Genomic DNA, 22,734 nt, shown 5'->3' with positions numbered 1-22,734 from the left:
AATATCTGCATTCCTGTCGGGTGGGTCCAAGGTGATGCAAACCTGTAATCCTAGCACTTGCACTCGGGAAGCTGGGCCAGAAGGATCACAATTGGATGCCAACTTCAAATTTTTAGATATAATGCAATCTGGGCAACAGACTCAGTTTCAAAGTGGTTCATGCTTACCTATCATTCCAGCACTCCAGCGGTTAAAGTGGGAGAGTGTCGAGTTTGAAGCCTGCCTCGGTTACAAATCAAGATCTGAGAGAGAGAGAGAGAGAGAGAGAGAGAGAGAGAGAGAGAGAGAGAGAGAGAGAGAGAGAGAGAGAGAGAGAGAGAAATGAGTCAACAAAGAATTTTAAGGTAAGGAAGTAATGTAATATTGGGGGTACATTCTTGTTTGGGTTTGGGATATTTCTATTATAATAGTGAGGCTTGAACACACAGGTTAAGCAGGCCCTCTACCCCTGAGCTACAACCCCAAGCCCAGGAATGAACTAAGAATCCAGTTTACCTGGTGGGAAATAATGTCTGGAATCTGGAGGGTAGAGATGGACAGAGAAGCAGCAGCAAGATTAAGAGAGACTTAAGGGCTGGGAAGAGAATTTAGTCACTAAAGTGCATGCCATACAAACGTGAAGACCTGAATTCAATCAACAGAGCCCTTTTTAAAAAAAATGCCAGTTTAGCATTGCAGAGATGGAGACAGGCAGATCTCTGGGACTCAGAGCCAGCCAACACAATCTATTTGGTAAACTGTAGGCCTGTGAGTGACAATGTCTCAAAAACAAAAAATAAACAAAACCTATATACAGCTTGGCCCCTAGGAACAACACCCAACATTATACTCTGGCTCATGTACCTGCACATCCACAGTCAACAGAGGGTTAGGAACCTGGATGTAGTTTCTCGTGTTTGTAATCCCAACAGTTTGGAGGCTGAGTCAGGAGGACTACCACGAGTTTGAGGCTAGCCTGGACTAAGAATGAGACTGTCAAATAAAAAGTGAAAACCATCATCGGCTTCTTTCTGCTTCCTGGCCATTGCTGTATAGGCTGCTTTGTCTATCCTGTCCTCCCCACCATGATGGACAGAAACTGACCTAAAGTAAATTCATTCCTTCCCTTTCCGGCAGGAATGCTGTCACAGAATGGATGGATGTCTAAGAGGAGGTGTGGAGAGGGCAGGTGAGTGACACTGCCCTCAACCTCTCAGAAGAGTTCTCAGCCTGAGAATAAAACGGGCCATACAGCAGTGGCTCTCAGACTTACACACACACACACACACACACACACACACACACACACACACCCTAAATCGTCCATTTCTCATCGCTCCACCACCCCTAAGCATGCGTGTATTATACAAGGCTATGCGTGTATTATCCTGGCTCTAGGACTCCACAAGGGCAGGTACTGACCTCACTGCCTTCGTCAACAGGAACCCTCTCCTTCCTCCATCTTTTTTTCAAATGGAGTTCTGGGGGCTAGCCTGTGCCAGGCTCTGGGTTCAAAACGCTGCCAACTCAAGGAGGTCAGGAGAAGGTGGAATTACGGGTCAGTTTTCTTTGAGAGTGGCTCGCCCAGGTTCCCTCCAGGTGGTGGTGCGTGTCCCTCCCCCCCCCAACTCGGGGCCCCGGTGCTCTCCTCCAGGCCGCCCTGCCCCCCTGAGCAAGGAGCTGGTGGCGGCTCCTGTCTGAATTGCTCTTCCAAACCTTGGTTGCCATGGGAACGGCTGCGCGGGCTTCTGTGGTCCGTAACTCACGCTCCAGGGACCCGGCCAATGGACAGCAAGCTTCACAACACAGCTCACCAATCGGCAGACTTCCCCGACGGACTGCCCGGCCCTGACCAGGGATTCCACCAATGAGCACTAACACTGACATCTTCTGTGGAACGGGACTTTATTAAAAAAAAAAAAAAAAAAGGAATTCTTCAAATTAGAAGGAACTGGAACAAGGCCTCTCTGCCGGTTGCAGCCCGAGTGCTCTTCGGTCTCATTCTGTATTAGAAGATCAAACAATACTTGCTCATCTCTGCCTAAGTCGTTTCAAGCAGTGAACAGGCTTCTTGTACCCTGGCTAGGCCAGTTTCTCTCATAAATGATCAAGAAATTAGCCATCTTTCTTTGTTCTCGTTTATTTACTTAGACATGTTGAGGTTGAGACAGGATCTCCCTATGTAGTTCAGGGTGGCCATGAATTCGCAGCCCTTAGCCTGGCCTCTCAGGTGCTGGGTTACAGGTCAGTGTCACTATGCCCCTCTTCCTTACTGATATTTTAAATACAAATTGCAAGCTGGATCTGGTGTAATGGGAGCTCTTGGGAGACAAAGGCAGGAAGGCGGGAAGATCAAGGGTTTCCTTCTAGGCTGGCCCTCCCTAACAGGTGACGAGGTGCTGGTCAGCTACCTCACGGGCCCATGGCCGGATTTTTAAAAGCAGAGTTCATGATGTTGGCCTCATTAATGGATAGTCTTTATCGAATTCAGTCTAACTCCTGGATCCCAAACAGTAAAACTGAAGGACATTTATCTTAATCCATAAACGAAGAAAAATTCTGTTTCGGTTTGGTTTGGAGATGGAATCTCTGTGGCCCAGGGCGACCTTACACCAATCTTCCTGCCTGGGTCTCCAGCACTGGAATTACAGGCACACCACCTAACTCAAGAAACTTAGATTTTTCTTACTTTTGATTTCTTCATTTCTTATTTGCACTTTCTTTCCCGTCTTGTTGTCTTTTGAGTCAGGTTCCCGCTTTAGCTCAGGCTGAGCCCAGGCCGCCATCCTGCTGCCTCAGCAGGGTTACAGGCAGGAGCCACCAGGCCCAGAAAGTCATTCCGATCCTGAAACAAGCCACGTAACCGTTTTGACACTCCCAAACAGTGGTTCTCAACCTTCCTGATGCTGTGATCCTTTAATGCAGTTCCTCATGTTTCATTCCTATTTCATAATTTTAATTTTGCTACTGTTATGAATTATAATGTAATATCTGATATGCAGGATATCTGATATTTGGCTCCTGTGGAGTCTTGACCCACAGGTTGAGGACCACTGATCTAAATTTTTTTTAATCTTTTGCTTACTTGGGCATGTAGCTCAGGAAGTAGAAGTCTTACCTAGCATGCACCAAGCTGATTAGGTCCCCAGCACTAAACCAACCAGGTGTGGAAGATCAGGAATTCAAGGTCATCTTCAGTTACATACCCTGTTTGAGATGTGTATAATCCTGTCTCTAAAACAAACAGGTCTCTCCTTCCATCATGTGGTTACCAGGAATTGAACACAAGTCTTCAGGTTTGGTGGCAAGCACTTTGCTAGTTCCTTTTAAAAAGAAATATTTAGCTGGGTGTGGTGCTGTACATCTTTAATCCCAGAACTCTGGAGGCAGAGGCAGGTGAGTGTCTGTGTCTTCAAGGCCACAAGGCCAGCCTGGTCTACACAGAGACCTTGTCTCAAAAAAAAAAAAAAGTTAAAAAAAAAGGAGGGTAAGCAGAGATGGATGCAGAGAACAGAGGAAGTCCCCAGACTACATTTATTTTGTAGACATGAGCGTGGCAGCCATGTTGAGGGTGTTAAGGCCTCGGAACCATGGGGGAATTCACAAAGCTGTTCTCATGGGCCAGGCTCAAAAAGAAATGACAACTTTCCTTGGAAGTTTGAGTGAGTGTTATGATGATTGATCCATGTGTGCAAAGACTATCAAGTGAAGCTTCCTCCTCCTGGATGTTGCAGCCTGAGGCAGTTATCTCCACAGCCCTGCTGCCCAGAAGAACACCTCCCACTGTGTGTTGGCCTGAGGTTCCAGGTTTGGGTGCTTAGCAAGCACCCACGGGACCCTGGCTTTACTGTACATGTGTCTGTCTGTCTTACTTCATTGCCTCACCACTCCAGTCAGAGTTCCAGAACCCACACCACAGGAGTCTTGGCAGGAGGCTCAGTAGTTAAGAGCTCTGGTTGCTCTTGCAGAGGACCCTGGTTGGATTCCCAGGACTCACATGACAGTTTATAACTATGACACCCTCTTTTGGCCTCTGCAGGCACAGGCATGTACATAGAGGACATGCATACATACAGGCAAAACACATACATAAAATACAAATAAATAAGCCTTTAAAAGTTTTTTGGGCTGGGCAGTGGTGGCGCATGCCTTTAATCCCAGCACTTGGGAGGCAGAGGCAGGCGGATCTCTGTGAGTTCAAGGCCAGCCTGGTCTACAGAGCTAGTTCCAGGACAGCCTCCAAAACAATACAGAGAAACCCTGTCTCGAAAAACCAAAAAAAAAAAAAACTTTTTGGAACAGTTTTAGAGTAATAAGAAAATTGTGCAAAGTTCATATCAGTGGCACCCACCGTTTCCTGGTATTAGCATCATCTATTATTTCAGTATGTTTGTTTCAATTAGTTAGCCAATACCTGTATGAGGGAAACAGTACTGGGTGACGCATATTGGGCAAGCCCTCTATAGATGAGCTACATTTCCAGCCCTTTTACTTTTTAAGAGGCATGGTCTTGCTCAGCTACCCTGGCTGGCTTTGAATCTCTGTACCTTTGAACCTGTGATCTCCCTGCCTCAGCCTGAGGAACTGGCATATACCACCAGGCCCAGTCACTAATGTTCTTTTCCTATTCCTGGATCCACTGAGCATGCTACGTTGCCTTCGGCTGTCTCCTTAGGCTCCTCCTGGCCACGGCATTTTCTCAGACACTAACGTGACTGACCTCTGTCAATGCTGCATTTGGTCACCTAGCTGAGATGGTTCCTACCAGGTTTCTCCAACATAAATGCTCCTTCCCCTACCCCTTCTTGGGCTGGGAGGATGGCTCAGAGGGGGAAGAGCACTTGCTGTGCAAGCCTGAGAACCTGAATCCAAATCTCCAGAACTTACATAATAGCCACACACACCTGTTGTCCCAGCGCTGGGGGCGGTGCTGAGCCAACAGTCACTAGGGTTGACTGGCCGCCAGCACTTACCAGCCTAGCTCTGGGGACAGTGAGAGGCTTTTAAAGGGAGTAAGTTGAAAAGTAATAGAGCAGGACACTGATACCCTTCTGTGGTCTCTGCTCATGTATAGGCTCACATGCGCATCACACAAAGCACACGCACACATAAGAAGACCTGATGGGTTCTCCCTTTCGTTGTACACTCTGGCAGGAGGTCACTATTCTCAGCCTGCTATACACAACAGTGGGGAGTTAGGCTTCATCTCCACGGAGAGTGGACTCTACATAATTGTCTTCACTCAAGATGAGTTTCTTTTTTCTTTATAGTCACTTATCTGAGTATAACCCAGGGATGCTTATTAACACCTTAAGACATAGCCTGACACACACTCAGCTTCATTTTCCAGTTTTTGTTTTGTTTGGATTTTTGAGACAGGGTTTCTCTGTGGCTTTGGAGCCTGTCCTGGAACTAGCTCTTGAGGACCAAGCTTACAGAGATCTACCTGCCTCTGCTTCCCAAGTGCTGGGATTAAAGGCGTGGGCTACCACTGCCCGGCTTCATTTTCCAATCTTGCTTGCAAAATTAACGATTTTGTGTTATTTTCAACACTTCTATTAACTCCTTGGGAATTTCATACAATATATTTTGATCATTTTCACTCTCACTTCTGCTCCTAACTCCTTCCAGATCCACTCCCTGCTCTCTATCCCAAGGTTCACTCTTTACGCTGTGAAGCTGAATTCTAATTAACACATAGCTATGTACCCACAATTATATCCTATGAAAGTCTCACTACCCTAAAAGAAATCCCATCATTAATTTGTTCAAACCTCTTACCCCGACACCGCAACCGCATCTTTTTTACTGTAGCCATGTTTGTAATTTTTGTTTCATTTCATTTTTAATTGGGTTGGTTTTTTGAGAGTGTTTTGTGAAACTCAGACTGGCCTTGAACTCCTGATCATCCTCCCACTTCCCAAGTCAGTGCCGGTGTATGGCATCATATCAATCTTGGTACTTTCTTTTGTTTTGTTTCTTATAGCAGGGTCTCAAAAATAAATAGATAGATACAAGGATACACAGCAGTGGTTTTCTCAGTGCTGCTGTGGTGGCTGGCACTTATTGAACCCTCCACATACCCTCAGGCTTGTTGATTATGCAGTCTCATTTTTTAGATGAGAGACACGGAACAAAGTTCACCAAGTTCAACTTAAAGGCCTAAGTACTTTGGTTTCTTTCTCTTTTCATGTGTGCACATCTGTATGGGAACTCAAGGTTGCTATCAAGAATCTTCCTTAAGCACTCTTCATCCTTATTCTTTGAAGCAGGGCCGCTCAATCAAGCCCAGAGTGACCAATATGCCGGTCTCACTGGCCAGCTTTGTCCCATGGGTCCCTGGCTGCCTTCAAGTCACCATGGCACGCTGTATTTATGTGGATTCTGGAGACCTAAACTGTTGTCCCCTTGTTTGTACAGCAAGCACTTTAACCACTGAGCAATTGCTCCAGCCTCTGTAATTTTTAAAAATGTATTTGGTGTCTACGTGTGCAGATCTGGGCATGTGTATACTACACAGTGTTTTTGCAGTGGTTACAGGGCAGCTTGGTAGAGTTGGTCCCCACCTTTCCAAGTCCTCTGGGGCTTCTTGCTAGGCTTGCTTACCAGGCCCCATTATTTATTTATTTTTTTTTTTGGTTTTTTTCGAGACAGGGTTTCTCTGTGGCTTTGGAGGCTGTCCTAGAACTCGCTCTGTAGACCAGGCTGGCCTCGAACTCACAGAGATCCGCCTGCCTCTGCCTCCCGAGTGCTGGGATTAAAGGCGTGCGCCACCAATGCCCGGCTCCCCATCATTTTTTAAACAGTGTCTCATTCTGTAGCCCAGGCTAGCCTCAAATCTGAGGCAATCCTCCTTCCTCAGTTTTCCAAGTGCTGAGATTATCACAGTATGCTGTTAGGGTTTTTAATACTTTCACATTTCACCAAGTTGTTTTTTGTTTTTAATTTACACACACAAGTCCCCACAGTTTAAAACCTGAGGACAGGTAAAAAGATTGTCAGCTTTTAGTTTTCCAAGTAAAGACAAGGAAAATCTCCATTCTCTATGTCAGTGCTGCCTAGCAGAAATGTACAGCAGGCCACAGTGTGGTTTTGAAGTTTCCAGTGACCACATCAAAGGAGGTAAAAAGGAAACCAGATAGTTCCCTAAGTACCTGCAGTCCCAGCACTCAGGAGACAAAAGCAAATGAGCTAGCGTGAGTGATACCTTGTCTGAAAGAACAGGGCCCACATGGCTGTTCACAACTGTCTATAACTCCAGTTTTTTTTTCTAGGCTCTTTTGGTGCCAGGCACACATTGTGTGCAGACAGACAGGCAGGCAAAACACTCAGACACATAAAAAAAAATCAATCTTAAAAAAAAATTGAAATGCCGTCTGTGCTTTATTAACACAATGCAACCTCAGCTCTTGAGCCAGGCCAGAGACAATGTCTCTCTTCTAAGATCAAACTGATGGTCTAGCTTGAGTTTGAACAGTGTTTGCAGACTCTAATTTGCTTGTTATAGATAACATTCTACAAGCCAATTAATTCAAAGGAATCCAGTCACACAGTCAACACTACACCCCAGAAGCCAGAGGCAGCTGCCCGAATTAGTTTTGAGGAAAATTCCTTCCTGCACACATTTGATTCCTGTACAGACTTGTCTACCTTTGTTATTATATGAGTCTGCATTTACACAGCAGATTTGGGACAAACAATGATATCACATTGGTTCTGAGACTGAAGAATTTGGTCTTGAGATATGTAGTGATATCTTGTTTATAGTCTAACAAATAAAGCCTGCTTGAGGTCAGAGGGTGGAGCCAGCTACTAGTTAACCATAGAGGTCTAGAGGCCTGTACCGACAGACAGGAAGTGAGATGACTGGGCGGAGAGGGGTATATAGGCAAGAGGAGACAGAAACTCTTATTTTTTTCCCACAGTCAAATTTGATCTTTATTCTTTTTGAAGAGAAACACAACATTTTATTTCCTGTGGAAACAAAGGCATACCTCTCCCCCAACACAACGTATCTTCTTCCATTTTAAAGTTAAGACATTCTTAAAATATATAGGTTGGTTTAATTTAGCAGTTTCCATAAACCAATTTTTCTCAGCAGCTACTGGTATTTACTTATTTATTTATTGTGTGTTTGTTTTTTTATATTCCCAGTTCCCTCTTCCTCCTCTCCTCCTGCTCCCCCCACCTCCCCATCTACCCCTTTTTAGTCTGAGGATTTCGTAGAGGTGAGAGCTCTAGTGGCTGGCGGCTCTGCTTCTCCATCTTTCAGCTTTCACCCCCCAATATCTGACTCTGGCCTTTTATTATTAAGACCTATTAGAACTCATGTACATATTGGCGCCCAATTTAAAGACACGAATTCATGGAAAAGCCGCTTGCCTGTGGCTTTGAGCAGCCAGCACAGGCTGGAGCTGCATGCTGGGTTCACACTGGAGGCACAGCCCAACTAGGTTTTCTTTTCTTTTTTCTCCAGCCTCTGAGCGAGTCTGGGATTTTCCTGTTGCAGCCTCTCTAAAACAGTCTCCAGCTGCCACCCAAACCCCAGAAGCACCTGGGCTCCAAACACCACAGGATTTACTAGACTGGTTGGCTCTGCCTTCAGGCAGCTCCCCCCACGTTTCTTCCAACCATCCCGCCCCGCTCCCCGCCCTCCTCCCCGCTCCCTCCCGCCCCCCCCCGGCCCCCTTGGGTTGCAGCTGTCCTTGGGCTGTTCTCTGATCAGACATGCTATGTATGCAGCTTTATGCTCCACTGTCATCACTGGTAGATTTGGGGAGGCAATTGGGATTTTTTTATTTTTTTATTTTTGGTTTTTCAAGACAGGGTTTCTCTGTGGCTTTGGAGGCTGTCCTGGAACTAGCTCTTGTAGACCAGGCTGGTCTCGAACTCACAGAGATCCGCCTGCCTCTGCCTCCCAAGTGCTGGGATTAAAGGAATGTGCCACCATCTCCTGGCATGAGAAAGTTTTTTTCCCCACATTAAAAAAATAGGAAACACTATTACAGTGGAGGAAGTTAGGTCTCTGAATGATAATACAATGGACAGTTTGAAAATGGAACAAAACAATGAGAGGATAATTAATTTATATGGGACTTATGTAATGTCAATTATAAACATTATCAGTTTTATCATTTTTGTTTATCACTAAAAAGTTGGTTAATATGAGTTCTACAATAAGTTTTAGAAAAACTTAATAAAACAGCTCATAGTGATATTCAGACCCAGACAGGGGAATTTAATGAAGAACCAATTTCAACGTTGTATTATAAGATTATAGAGGAACAGCTTAAGGTTTTCAAACAACCAACTTTAATTTATTCAGTCACCTAACAGGAACAACTGCCAAATGATAGATATCCCCAAGGCTGTGCAAGAGTTAAATGGACTCCTGTGGAAATGTTAGATTTAAGGAGGTTCAAGGAAGTGTAGTCTCACATGGCATGCATTCACCTTTTGTGAAGCAGATGTTAAACTCCTGGTCAACTTGTAATAGAATGATCCCTAGAAACTGGAGAGATTGGTTAAGGTGGTCTTGAAGCCTGGTCCTCAATTATAATGGAGGGACTGGAAGAAAGATGCGGCTAAGACCATTGGACAATGACGTAGAGCTAGACGTATGGAAATTTCCCAAGACCAACTTCTTGGAGAGGGAGGTTATGCTGATGTACAAAGGCAATACAATGACCACTCCCTGGATTTATGCCAGACAGCAGCTTTGAATACTTGGGATACAATTGGGGAAGTAGGAAAGAAAATTGAGTCATTTACTAAAGGTGTATAGGGCCCAAAGGAAGCCTTCACCTATTTCTTACAAAGACTGATGCATGGATGGATAGCAGAGGTGATTTCCAGAGGTTTGAAGAAAAATTGAAATGTCAGGTGTTTCAATTGTGGCAAACAAGGTCATCTAAACAGGGGTTGTAAGTGGGGGCATTCTTAGAAACAATGTTTTTTCTATGCATAATTCAAACAGAACACCCCTTCTGAATTATGCAAAAGGTGTGGCAAAGGCAGGCATTTGACAAATGAATGTAGGTCAACAAGGGGCAGTGAAGGTAACCATTTGCTGTCTGGAAGTGCCTTGAGGGGCCTCTTGAAGGCTCCCATGGCAAATTCAGTTCAGTTGTTTCCTGTAGCCATGGAAGAAACTCCTTCCCAGAGTAAGTAAAGAACCTAATGCCTATTATAAGAAACCATGCATCTCTGAATGATAGAAAAACTATAGGAGAACAGAAAATTCAGGAGAAATCACAAAGTAAATATTTTGGCAAACTTCTATAAATGAACAAAAACCAAAATTAAAAATATGAACAAATGATGCTGTCATTAAAGACCTTGTAGACACGGGTGTGAATGTCACAATAATTGCAACCAAATATTGGCACCGAAATTGGCCTCTTCAGGAGGTAAATGCTCAGCTTTTAGGGATTGGAACTTTATCTCAGGTACAACAGTGTGTGAGATGGGTCAAATGTCTATGTCCAGAAGGACAGAGAGTAAAATTAAAGCCATATTTGGCTAATATGGCAATGAATTTATGGAGATGTGATTTGTTACAGCAATGGAATATTGAGATTAACATTCCTCCAACCTTAGAAACAAACTTGCCACTGGGCAAGAAAGTCTTGCCTCAACTTCTGAGAGTATGCTGTCCAAATTGGACAAGCAAGACACAAGAAAGGAACTGTCAAACTTTGCCAAGACAAGGTAGGCCAGCCCTTCAGAATATCCTCCTTCATAGAAAAGTCTGTCAAATATGCTAGGCCTATAGGTGGAAGATGGCTGCCCCAATGTTGCAGAGGAACCTTGGGTGACTGTCCAGGCAGCTAGATGTGTCTGCCATTTCTGCATTTTTTTCTAAAGTCCTTGCTTGCACTTCCTGCTTACTCAGATAATATTATTTCCTTCTTTGGTCTCTGATGGAGCTGAAGACTTTATAGTTATAGTTTTTCTTGTTACCAGATTCTAAATAAATTTAAAGTGTATAATGTTGAAAAACATAAAAAGATAATTTTGGTAATACAAGTTAGAATAGAAAGTGAATCAGGTACAACCCTCTGAACTCACCAAGATACGATAGTTATGGAGTATTTTCTCTGACTTTGTCAATGTTAATGGACTAGACATTGTTTATGCATTTATTCCCTGTGTATATTATATATAGTTATTGTACTTATTGTATCATATACTTATTGTATATAGTTTTCTTATATTAGTTATAACCTTTTATATATTAGACAAAAAGGGGGACATGTAGTTATATCTTGTTTATACCCTAAGAAATAAAGTTTGTCTGAAGATCACAGGGTGGAGCTAGCCACTAGTTAACTATAGAGGTCTGGAGATCTGTACAGACAGAAGTGAGATGGCTGGGCAGAGAGAGGACTATAGGTTGGAGGGGACAGGAACTCGGTCTCTTTTCAGTCTGAGGATTTCATAGAGGTAAGGGATCTAGTGACTGGCTTCTCTGCTTCTCTGATCTTGCATCTTTCACCCCCTAATATCTGACTCTGGGCTTTTATTGTTTTTTTATTTAATGTTTATTTTATTTATTATGCATACAGTGTTCTGCCAGAAGAGGGAGCCAGATCTCATTATGGATGGTTGTGAGCCACCATGTGGGTGCTGGGAATTGAACTCAGGACCTCTGGAAGAGCAGCCAGTGCTCTTAGCCTCTGAGGCATCTCTCCAGCCCAGGGCTTTTATTGTTAATCCCTATTAGAACTCATGTTACAGAGATATTTCCATCCTGTAATTTCATGCGAACATTTCAAGTATTTGTACTTAATTTTTAAAAATATTTTCCACTACATTTATTTATTTGGGGGGAAGAAAGAAGGAACATGCTCATGCTACTGGGCAGTGGTGGCACTCCGGAGGTAGAGGCAGGCAGATCTCTGTGAGTTAAGACCAGCCTGGCCTACAAAGCAAGTTCCCAGACAGCCAGGGCTGTCACACAGAGACACAAAAAAACAAAAGAAGGTGGAGGCGGCACATGCCTCTGTACCCATCTGGAGGTCCCAGGACAACTTGGAGGAGTTGGTTCTTTCCTTCCACCATGTGGGTACCAGGGATTGAACTCAGATTGTCAGACTTGGTGGCAAGTGTTATGTTGCTGGCCCCTGCTTAAAATTTAAAACACCTCAGTGCAGACAGATCTCTGTGAATTTGAGGCAAGCTTGGTCTACAGAGTGAGTTCCAGGGCAGCCAGGGCTACAGAGAGAAACCCTGTCTCCAAAAACAAAACAACAAGAAAAAAACATTTTAAACACCCCCCGAAAAGCAAATAAACTACAAAGTGTAACTATACAACTTAATAAAATGTAGGAGAGATCTCCTGTGCCTGAGGTACTGATCACGCCCGTTTGGGGCGTGGACAGAGGGACGTGGGAAAGATGAGGTATATAAGGGGGAAAAGAAAGGGAAAGCTCTCTCTTTAGATCCCTGCCGAGGTTCGAAGACCGTAGAGTGCTGACTCAATTCTCAGCTTTTCATGTAAGTTACTTCTCTCTGTCTTAATAAATATCCAACTACCTTTTCCCGGCATCCTTAGTGTGACTCGTTTCCCTTCACAGTAAAATTCTGGCTGGAGAGATGTCTCAGTGGGTGAAAGCACTGGCGGTTCTTGGAGAGGAATGAGTTCAGTTCCTAGCATACACATGGTGGCTTACAACCATCTATAACTCCAGTTCCAAGGGAGCCAATACTTTCTGACTTGCATGGGCACCTGGTACATATATATACATGCAGACAAAACATTCATACACATAAAATAAACTAATTTTTAAAAATTAGCAAAATTCAAGTGTGTGGTGCTAGCACACGCCTTTAATCTCAGTACTCGGGAGGCAGAGGCAGGCGGATCTCTGTGAGTTCGAGGCCAGCCTGGTTTACAGAGCGAGTTCCAAGACAGGCTCTAAAGCCACAGAAAAGCCCTGGCTCAAAAAAAAAAATTAGTAAAATTCTATTTCTACTGTTTAGTAAAATGTCATTTTAACCAGTTTGAATAATTAATTCTGAAATTTGCTTTAATGTACTTACTTTTAACTTACTTCAATTTTTGTTTATTCCTGTAGTGCTGGGGATGGGACCAAGGCTGGGACTTGCACATGCTAGACAAGCTCCAGAACTACATGTATGTGTATAAGTGCTGTCTTCATGCACACCGGAAGAAGGAATCTGATCCCATTTTATTTTATTTTATTTTATTTTTGGTTTTACGAGACAGGGTTTCTCTGTATTGTTTTGGAGGCTGTCGGTCCAGCCTGGCCTCGAACGCACAGAGATCCGCCTGCCTCTGCCTCCCGAGTGCTGGGATTAAAGGCGTGTGCCACCACTGCCCGGCGTTCTATTTTACTTTTTAAGACAGGGTCTCAATACATATCCCTGACTGGCATGAACTAAACATGGAGACATGGCTGGCATTGAACTCCACTTTTTTTTTTGCTAATGCGTATGTGTATTTTGCCTGCACGTGTGCCTGTGCACCACTGTGCATCTGGTGTCTACAGAGGCCAGAGGAGAGCACTGAATTCCCTAAAACTGGAGTTATAGATGCTGTGAGTGACCAGGTAGGTGCTGGAAATTGAGCCTGGGTCCTCTGGAAGAGCAGTCAGTGCTCTTAACCACTGAGCCATCTCTCCAGCCCTTTGTTCCACTTCTTGTAATTGGATATAGAATTTCCCTTGACTGACATAATTACATATACAAAGCTCATCCAAGACTGTATTAGTATTATTCATTTTATGACTGCTACTTGAGAATACCATTTAAACACAGTATGTAAGAGTTGCCTGCCCTAGGTGTCTATGAAACGAGCACAATAAAGGAAAGAAATAAGGTGACTGGTGAGAGGGCTCAGCTGCCAAACCTAATGACCAGGGTTTAATCACTGGGACCCACATTCTGGAAGGAGAGAAGTTGTTCTCTGACCTCTTTTATGTGCTGTGGAATACATGCACGTATACACGCATGTACGTAAAGTATAATAATGAGCAAGCCAGAATTCAAGGTTGTATGCTTATGGAACATATGATATAACTATATCTTTTGTTATTTTGGGTTAGGCCTGGGATTAAACCCAGAGCCTCACACATGTAAGCACATGTTCTATCACTGAGCTGTATACATCCAGCCCTAAATGTGTGTTTATTCTTTAAATTATATGTATGGGTATGTGCACATGCCACGGCCAAAGATGCAGGATTCCCCTGCGACTGGAGTTTAATGGGCAGTTGTGAGCCACACAATTTAGGTTTTAGGAATCAGACTCAGGTCCTCTGGAAGATCAGTGCACAGTTTCCACCACCGAGGCAGCCCTCCAGCTCCACTAAATGTAGGTATCTTTAGATAGCTAGGTATCTTAGAAAACGGGAGTGGGGTGGGGGTGTGGGGTTGTGAATGAGGGAATTAGTCAGCTTTCAGTCACTATAACAATTACCTAAGCCAATCAAGTTATGAACAGGTTTATGTTAATTGAGAGTCTGTGAGTTTTACTTTCACGAATGATTGACATTGGCTGTAGAAAGTCAAAGAACACAGCTTGGTAGGGGTGGGCACCGCAACAGAACAAAACAAACAAACAACAACAACAACAAAAAGAAAAAGAAAATGGGCAAGGACAGGCGTTTAAATTCGTCTTTCCAGGACCTGAAGACCTCCCCTGAGGCTGCAGCCCTTAAAGCTTCCTCCAACTTCTAAGAGTACCACTATGGGAAACAAACTGTTCATTATTCATTCACTCATCATTTACTCCAGATAGATCTCATGTAGCCCAGGCTGTCTTCCGACTTGGATAGCAGGTGGTGACCTGAACTTCTGGTCCCCCTGCCTTAACCTTCTGAGTGCTGAGATTATAAAGGTGTACCAGCACACCGGGCTTTAGGTAGTTTTAGGGATCTGAAAATCGAACCTACAGGGCTTCATGCATTCTTTGCAAAGCAGTCTACCAACTGAGCTACATCATGGCCTCTGTGGGCATCTATCTGCACACACCTGTCATATAAGTGAATCGTAAAAACGAGAAATTGTGAGTAAAAAATGCATACTAGTTTTGCTGTTGTGCCTCCAATTATAAATGTTATCGCCACAGTGAGACGTGTGCTTAGTTACGATGGGAAAGCTGTTAAATTCATGTATACTGGGGAAACCAGTATATGCAAACTTTGGTATAGTCACAGTTCCAAACAGCTACTGCAAGGGTCTTACAATCTATCCCCCTTGGGTGGGGTGGGGTTACTCTAGGACCTGGGGAGGCTGTGGAGAAAGGGTTAGTGGAGCTGAAAAGTTTAAGATGAGCCTGAGCAGCACCCTGAGCCTCCGGAACAAAACCAAACTCCACAAATCTCCCTTCTCCAATTCACCTGTATGAAAACTCCCCGCACTAATCCTTTCTGTCCTAGGCACTCACTCTTTTTGCTCTGTCTTTTCTTTCTGTCCCTCCAACTGCTGCTTAAGAAGGGCCTCCAGCAAATGAGATGGCTTAGCTGGTAGTGGTGAGGACCACAGGCTGGGAAGAGAGAAATGGCTGCCATTAGTTGTTCTTGGATCTCCACATAGCCAGGCTTCTATGGCCAACCCCCAACCCCGAAGTAAAACAGGGGGGCTTCTGCCTTAGTCACTTCTGTACCTCCGTAGCCCTGGCTTCAAATTCAATGCCTGGCCTGTTAAATGTCCTCTGGTTTAGGGGAGTTTAGAAAGGCTCACATACTTCACCAATGGCTCTTGAAGTGATGACACTTGTAATAGGGAAGGAAGAATTTATCTTTCTCTCCAGAGGACCAGACTCTGCCAGATGATCTATAACCATGCAGCATCCATCACAGGGCTTACCTATGGAGTGATGGTAATAACAGAGGATGAGCGTGTGTGTGGAAGAAAAGATGGAAGAGAAAGGCAGTGGAATAACATGTATTTTTTTTTCTTCTGAGAACAATGAAGCCACTGGACCAGATTAACTGAATCTGACCAACAACATGGTTGGGAAAGACCAACACTAGCCTAATGGTAGTTGGTGTAAGGGATTCAGGCATTATGCTGGCCTGCCCCTGTCACCTGGCAGAATGCACTCAGGCAGTTCCCTGGTCAGCCCAGGGTTCCCATGAGTACTAGTCTGCACGGAGGTACAAGGGACACCTTTAAAAGACAGACTATTGCTCTCTTTCCTTTTGCCCCCTCCTCTCCTGCCCTTTGACCCCCTCCCTGTATCTCTCTCTTCGACCCCCTCTTGCTTTACCCCTCCTTTAATAAACTCCATGGTTAATGGATCTCTTGGTCATGTTCCATCGCGCCTGAAATTTAAACAAAAGAACAACAGTTGGTTCTACAGCGTTAAAAAAAAAAAAGGTCTGAGCAAGATGACAAAGGAACGTCATCCTTTGGAAAGCGTCGCAACAAGACGCACACGCTGTGCTGCCGCTGTGGCTCGAAGGCCTACCACCTTCAGAAGTCCACCTGTGGCAAATGTGGCTACCCTGCCAAGCGCAAGAGGAAGTATAATTGGAGTGCCAAGGCTAAGGGGCGAAACACTACGGGGACTGGACGGATGAGGCACCTAAAAATTGTCTATCGAAGATTCAGACATGGATTCCGTGAAGGGACGACACCTAAACCCAAGAGGGCAGCTGTTGCAGCATCCAGCTCATCTTGAGGATTTCAGTCAGTCATAAAAATAAAATGTTCTGGTTTTGAAAAAAAAAAGGTCTGTAGAGAGGCTCTAAGCAATGAAAGGGAAGCTCTGCTAGAAACCTTTATGAGACTAAAATTTTATTTGCCAGGTGGCAGTGGTGCATGCCTTTAGTCCCAGCACTCGGGAGGCAGAGGCAGGCAGATCTCTGTGAGTTAGAGGCCAGCCTAGTCTACAAAGCAAGTACCAGGACAGGCTCCAAAGCTACACAGACAAGCAGTCTTGAAAAACAAAAACAAATTTACTTATTCTGTGTCTGTGTAGGGGAGATAGACAGACAGAGGTAGAGAATGAATGAGAATTGATGTCACAGGACAACTTGTAAGCGTGTTACTTCCATTCTGTGGGATCTGGATATTAAGTCAGGCAATCAGGCTTGGTAGCAAGTGACTAACTGCTGGCCTATCTCCCTGGGTCCCCATGTCACTTTAAATATTTTAACTAGTAAACTGTAAAAGTACTGATTAAAAATGGTCTCAAATTATTAGCCAAGGCTAGCCTCAAATTGACAGTAATCCTGCCTCAACTGAACTGCTGCTGGGATTAGAAACTTGAGAGGGTACCCTGGGAGCTGCCTATGAAATTTCAATGAACACACGATGATCACTGTTTTGATACCTTTTTTTTTAACCCCGCCAAATATTATTCTCATTAAGTTGATATCTGTGCATTGCTGGTGACCTGTTAACTACTATGAAATCTAATTCCAGATAGCTTGTACTTTTTATTAGGCATCAAGACCGTGTTTACATAGATTATCCCACTTAATCCATAAGGCCACAGAGCCAAGGAGAAACAGCAATATCTGCACTTCAAGATAAGCAAAAGGAGAGGCTGGGAAGTGAACGCAGGAAGTCTGACTCCATCGAACAAAGAACCGCCCAGGTCGCAGTTGGGGAGATTAAAATGCAGTGATTTCTAGCTTCCAATGAGAAGAGGGACCCTGGGCGGGAGCAAAGCGAAAACCTTCCCAGCATCTGTGCCTTTTAGAGTTGCCCCCTCCCACTAGGGACGCTCCATCCACCCGCCGGTCTCCCGGAGTACCACCTCGCACCCCACACCTCTGCCGACGCTCACTCAACCTCGCACTCAGTCCACTCTGCGCCCAGAGCTGAGTGAGGTCTACTATTCGCGGTCCACCCTTAACCATGTCCATTCCACTACAGGGAATGTCACTTTCCCGTCCACTTCGGGCACACAGGGGTGAGGCCTCCACGCCCCCTCCCATCACCCTGGCACCAGCGCCATGAAGGTGACCTCCCCCTAGGGCTGCACGCGCCGGGGTGGTGGTACAACTGACTCACACGTGGTGAGCCCGGAGAACGCGGCCCCTCCCCGCCACGCGCCGCCTGCAGCCCGCTCAGTCCCGCCCCCAGAAAGGCTCCGCCCTGGGCTGGGCGAGGCGCACACCCGCCCCGCGTGGACTGGCAGCGCGAGCTGGGCGAGATCCAGGACGTGCCCGAGGTGAAAGAAACGCACGAGGTCGCTCGGCTCCCGGCGCAGGGTGGCCCTGCCCCTCGGTGCGCTAGGGAGCGCGCTGGGACTGCCAGATAGGCTCTTGTGGCAGCGCGCGTCCTGCGACTTGTCTTGGGAAAGCGGACATTCTTTCCCAAAAAGAAAGCACTAAAGGGATCCTTGGGGGTCCCTTTAGTGCCCCCAAGGATTAAAAAAAGAAAAAACCAAACAAACCATTATTTGACCCAAAAGCACTTATTAAGCCTGTTTGTGGCTGGAACGTGTGTGTAGAGGAAGGGGCTCAATCCAAGACAAGGTGAGTCTGTCCCCTAAAAACGCTTTTCTGAGCCCCCCACCAGTGTTCCTCTGTGGCATCCAGTGTTCCATCGGTGTCCCAGAAAGAAACAGGGAAGAAGTCCTACCTGGCGGCAGGTGTCATACAAACGACCAAAAGCAAGGCGGAGAAAGAAAAGCTTTGAGGGCCAGATGGGAAGCGCTCTATGTCCCCCCCCCCCATCTTCATTCCAACCCCCATCCTAAGAAAAGAAACCGACCTCATCCGTCCCCCCCTCTCCCGCCCCCCATCCCAGGCGATAGACCGCCCCGCCCAGGCAGCCAGCGATTGGGAGATGCAAATACCGAGTTCTCTGCCCAGCAACGGATGACGCGACACCTAGCGCGAGGCGTGGCCCGGCCGCTGCCCGAGCGGGCACCTCGGTGTTTACACGGGGCGGCCCCGCGCGCGCCGCAGCTGCCCGCAGACGACGAGGGGGAAGGGAGAGCGCGCGCCTTCGGGGCCGCGCGGGGAGAAAGACACTGGAAGGCGGCGGCGGGCGGGCAAGCGCGCGCGGGGCCGCGGAGGAGCGCCAGGCCGCGACCGGAGCCCGCGGGGGCCTGCGAAGCTCGAGTCCTCGGCCCCGCGAAACAATGCGCGGCGCGCGGCGGAGCTCTCCTGGCCCGGGACGGCGGGGACGCGCCGAGCCCGCCTGAGTCCGCGCCGCTGACCTCCCTCCCTCTCCTACCCCCCCGCACAGACGGCCCGAGCGCCGGGCGCCGCGCTCCCAGCTCGCGGGGGCCGGGCCCAGCCGCGGGGCGGAGCCGCCCCACCGTCGCCGCTGCCTCCTCCCCCACCGCCGCCGCGGAGGATGCGGACGGCCCCCGGCGGCGTCTAGCGGCCCGGGCCCGGCGCGATGGTGCAGCAGCGGGGCGCGCGGACCAAGCGGGACGGCGGGCCGCCGCCCCCGGGGCCCGGGCCGGCCGCCGAGGGGGCGCGCGAGCCCGGCTGGTGCAAGACCCCGAGTGGCCACATCAAGCGGCCGATGAACGCGTTCATGGTGTGGTCGCAGCACGAGCGCCGGAAGATCATGGACCAGTGGCCCGACATGCACAACGCTGAGATCTCCAAGCGCCTGGGCCGCCGCTGGCAGCTGCTTCAGGACTCGGAGAAGATCCCGTTCGTACGGGAGGCGGAGCGGCTGCGCCTCAAGCACATGGCGGACTACCCGGACTACAAGTACCGGCCTCGCAAGAAGAGCAAGGGGGCGCCCGCCAAGGCGCGGCCCCGCCCCCCCGGAGGCGGCAGTGGTGGCAGCCGGCTGAAACCCGGGCCGCAGCTGCCGGGCCGCGGGAGCCGCCGAGCGACGGGAGGGCCTCTGGGGGGCGGCGCGGCGGCGCCGGAGGACGACGACGAGGACGAAGAGGAGGAGCTGCTGGAAGTGCGCCTACTGGAGACCCCTGGGCGCGAGCTGTGGAGGATGGTCCCGGCAGGGCGCGCCGCCCGCGGACCCGCGGAGCGCGCGCAGGGGCCATCCGGAGAGGGGGCGGCCGCCAGCGCCGCCTCCCCGACACTGTCGGAAGACGAGGAACCCGAGGAAGAGGAGGAGGAGGCTGTTACAGCAGAGGAGGGCGAAGAGGAGACGGTGGCGTCGGGGGGAGGAGCCGCTGGGCTTTCTGTCCAGGATGCCCCCGGGCCCCGCCGGCCTGGACTGCAGCGCCCTGGACCGCGACCCGGACCTGCTGCCCCCTTCGGGCACGTCACACTTCGAGTTCCCGGACTACTGCACCCCCGAAGTTACCGAGATGATCGCAGGGGACTGGCGCCCGTCTAGTATCGCCGACCTGGTTTTCACCTACTGAGCCCACCGTCAGCGGGGCGCGCACGCCCCCAAACCAGCTGTTTACATACAGGAATCAGGTATTGGGGCCCCTCGGAGGCCGAGGCTGGCACCCCTTCTCCCGCGCAGCCTCCCCCCTCCTAGTTGTGCCCATCCCCCCACAGATCCAGACATACCCCTCCCCCGCAGACACACCCCAAGGCAGCGCAACCCCCACTTTCTCCCTGACATCAAAGCCCCTCCCCATCCAGTCTTGTCCCGCGTAGCCACCAGCAGCCAGCCCCCCTCGGAAACACCTCCCGTTTCCCCGACATACCTGAACCCCTCCCCCCCACTTTGCACACGCCCCTCCTCGTGGCCGGGCGGCACGCCCCTTCGCTCCAGAATCCCTCCGCCCTCGCCCGGGCCTGCCTTGGTTAAGGGGGCGCTGCGGTCTGGCGGCCCGCTGCTCCTCCCAGTTCCCTCCTCTCCCGGAGGGGGGAAGGGCGTCCTCCCTTCCCCCCCAGGATCTCGAGGCCCCACCCCTCAGCTTGAACCGTCCTCTTCTTGCGCATGCTTGATGCTTCTTGGAGGGGCTGGTCCCAGTTGAGCTGCCGGCCTCCGTCGCTAACTTCGAAAGGGAGGGGGGCTGATATAGAGTGATCCTAAGAAATCCTTTGATCCCGGAGCCCGTGGCTTCCTCTCGACCCAACGGGGCGTTACTGCCTTAATGGGAGGCGCACTCAAAGGGAGAGATAGAAACTAGCTAGCCCTAAACTCTGCAAGTGTCAACCCCTTTTCTATGATGGGGTCACCCACGCCCACCACCACCCGCCACCGCGTGACTGCCTTTACAGCCCATCTTGGTCGCCGGAAACTTCCTTTCCCCGAGTGGGAATTTGGTCTTTGTCTGGAAATCCAAGATGGGATTGTCCAAGAGAACTCAGAACCAAGACACCTACCAGTCTGGGGACAGAGTTCCTGCTGCCCCTTCAATCCCCCTCCTCGGGAAGCGCCCTATCAGCTCAGGGCATCCTCTCTGCCTGGGCTCCTCCCTAAGTCCATCGCCCCTTTCTATCACTCAGATCCGGTCTCAACAACCACAGCTGCAGTATTCAGTGGGAGAAACCGAAGCACGTCGTTGCTAGGATTTAGGACAGGCATACCAGCAGACGGGTGGCAGGAATGAGGCCCATGTCTAAATAGTGGCTTGAGGAGAGACCAGGCCACAGCGACTGGGGACAGGGCTCAGCTAGTGGACGTGGGTGCTTTGCACCTCGGTCTTCCCTTGTGAGAAGGAGTTAGGAGGAAGCTGTGTTGAGATTAGGTTGCCCTCCGGAGCCCTGCCCGGGTGCCAACTCTGCTCCACTGGTCTCCCGCTCGAGCCCCGCCCCTCCGGCCTCCCCATCCCCCTCTGCCTTCACTACCTGAATCTCACCGGCGTGTGCTCACCTCTTGGGTGGCACACACACACTCATTCACACACAACACAGATCTCAGGAACAAACGGTCCCAGAGTCCTCCTCGACCCCTGCCCTGGGTCTCCGCAGGTCTCTGCCCCACGCGTTCCCTTCGCTGACAAAGCCACCAGCTGCCTCCTTAAAGCTTGGTGCTCCGGCTCTGGGCCTTTCTTGCGCTCTTTCTCTCTTCCTGTTTTCTTTTTCGTTTTTTTTTTTTCCTCCTTTTTCTTTTCCTTTTTTTTAAAGAAAACAAGTAACAAAAAGACAATGAAAAAAATCGGAAAATGTCATGTGAGTGAAGAAATGTCACTGTCTGTGGTATTTGGAGAACTAGTCTCGTAGCTGAGAGGAGGGGATCCCTCCTGGGGCACTGGCACCCACAGCAGGACTCGCCCGTCTGACGCCAGGACTGAATAAAGTGTATTTGCCCCGACCTCGCCCTGTGGTTCTGCATGTGTGTGCTTCTCACCCCTGGTCAGCCTCAAGTGCCTTGGTATGGGCTGGTGCAGGGAACGCTGGGTGTCTCTCTAGGCCTCTGGTACCCTCTATCTCAGGAATCTTTGCCTTGATTAAAGATGGCAAACACGTCTTTGCAGTGGCCAGGCAGGCACTGTAACTGGGCGAGCCGATCTGGGGTGGGCACTGGTTTCATGGACAATGCGTAGCCCACTGGCCAAGCAGCTACATTTTCCAAGAGGTGCAGGAAGCAAGTCGTAGTTGCAAAATAAAAGTTCATGCAAATGCTTTTTACGTCTCTTTAGGTCGGGTAAGACCGGTGTGCAGGTGGGACGGACCCAAGGGGGTCAGTTTGACTAATGAGGGTTGGGAAGCAAGATTGGGCAGCTCTGTCAGAGTCCAGCTCGTGGAGCTGTCCTATCCATGTGTGTCTTGTGAGACTCACATTGGTATTTTCAGGGGGAAATGATGCTTGAGGTGAGCAGCATTTATGTGGTGTGCTCCGTAAATTGTACTGCTTCATGTATAGAGTAGGAAGCTGGAGGGGTGTGTAGAATGGACTTGGTGCCCCACAAGAACTGTGGCTGGAATTACACTGAGGTAA

The 22,734-nt window shown here is 48.5% G+C and overlaps 2 protein-coding genes across 2 annotated transcripts; both read left to right on the top strand.

The window, feature by feature from the left end:
- The first annotated feature begins 10,627 nt into the window (after positions 1 to 10,627).
- Positions 10,628 to 16,674, top strand: LOC101840872 (60S ribosomal protein L37-like). Its single transcript, XM_040744998.1, has 2 exons — positions 10,628 to 10,689; positions 16,327 to 16,674. Exons 1-2 carry the CDS (start codon positions 10,628 to 10,630, stop codon positions 16,628 to 16,630), a joined length of 366 nt encoding a protein of 121 aa, XP_040600932.1. The 3' UTR covers positions 16,631 to 16,674.
- A 2,137-nt stretch (positions 16,675 to 18,811) lies between these two features.
- Sox12 (SRY-box transcription factor 12) lies at positions 18,812 to 22,107 on the top strand. Its single transcript, XM_021223026.2, is given in 2 exon segments — positions 18,812 to 20,049; positions 20,051 to 22,107. Coding segments are annotated over 2 exon segments (945 nt in total). The 5' UTR covers positions 18,812 to 19,311; the 3' UTR covers positions 20,258 to 22,107.
- Positions 22,108 to 22,734: the final 627 nt, after the last annotated feature.

Source organism: Mesocricetus auratus, unplaced genomic scaffold, assembly GCF_017639785.1.
Source record: "Mesocricetus auratus isolate SY011 unplaced genomic scaffold, BCM_Maur_2.0 Super-Scaffold_100004, whole genome shotgun sequence".
Lineage (NCBI taxonomy): Eukaryota > Metazoa > Chordata > Mammalia > Rodentia > Cricetidae > Mesocricetus > Mesocricetus auratus.
This window is presented reverse-complemented; position numbering and strand designations above follow the sequence as displayed.

Excerpts from the sequence above, each read along its gene's own strand:
- LOC101840872 (XM_040744998.1), top strand. The coding sequence starts at position 10,628 with ATGCTGTCCAAATTGGACAAGCAAGACACAAGAAAGGAACTGTCAAAC. Across the intron at positions 10,690-16,326 it reads TCAAACTTTGCCAAGACAAG|GTCTGAGCAAGATGACAAAG; the intron begins GTAGGCCAGCCC and ends AAAAAAAAAAAG.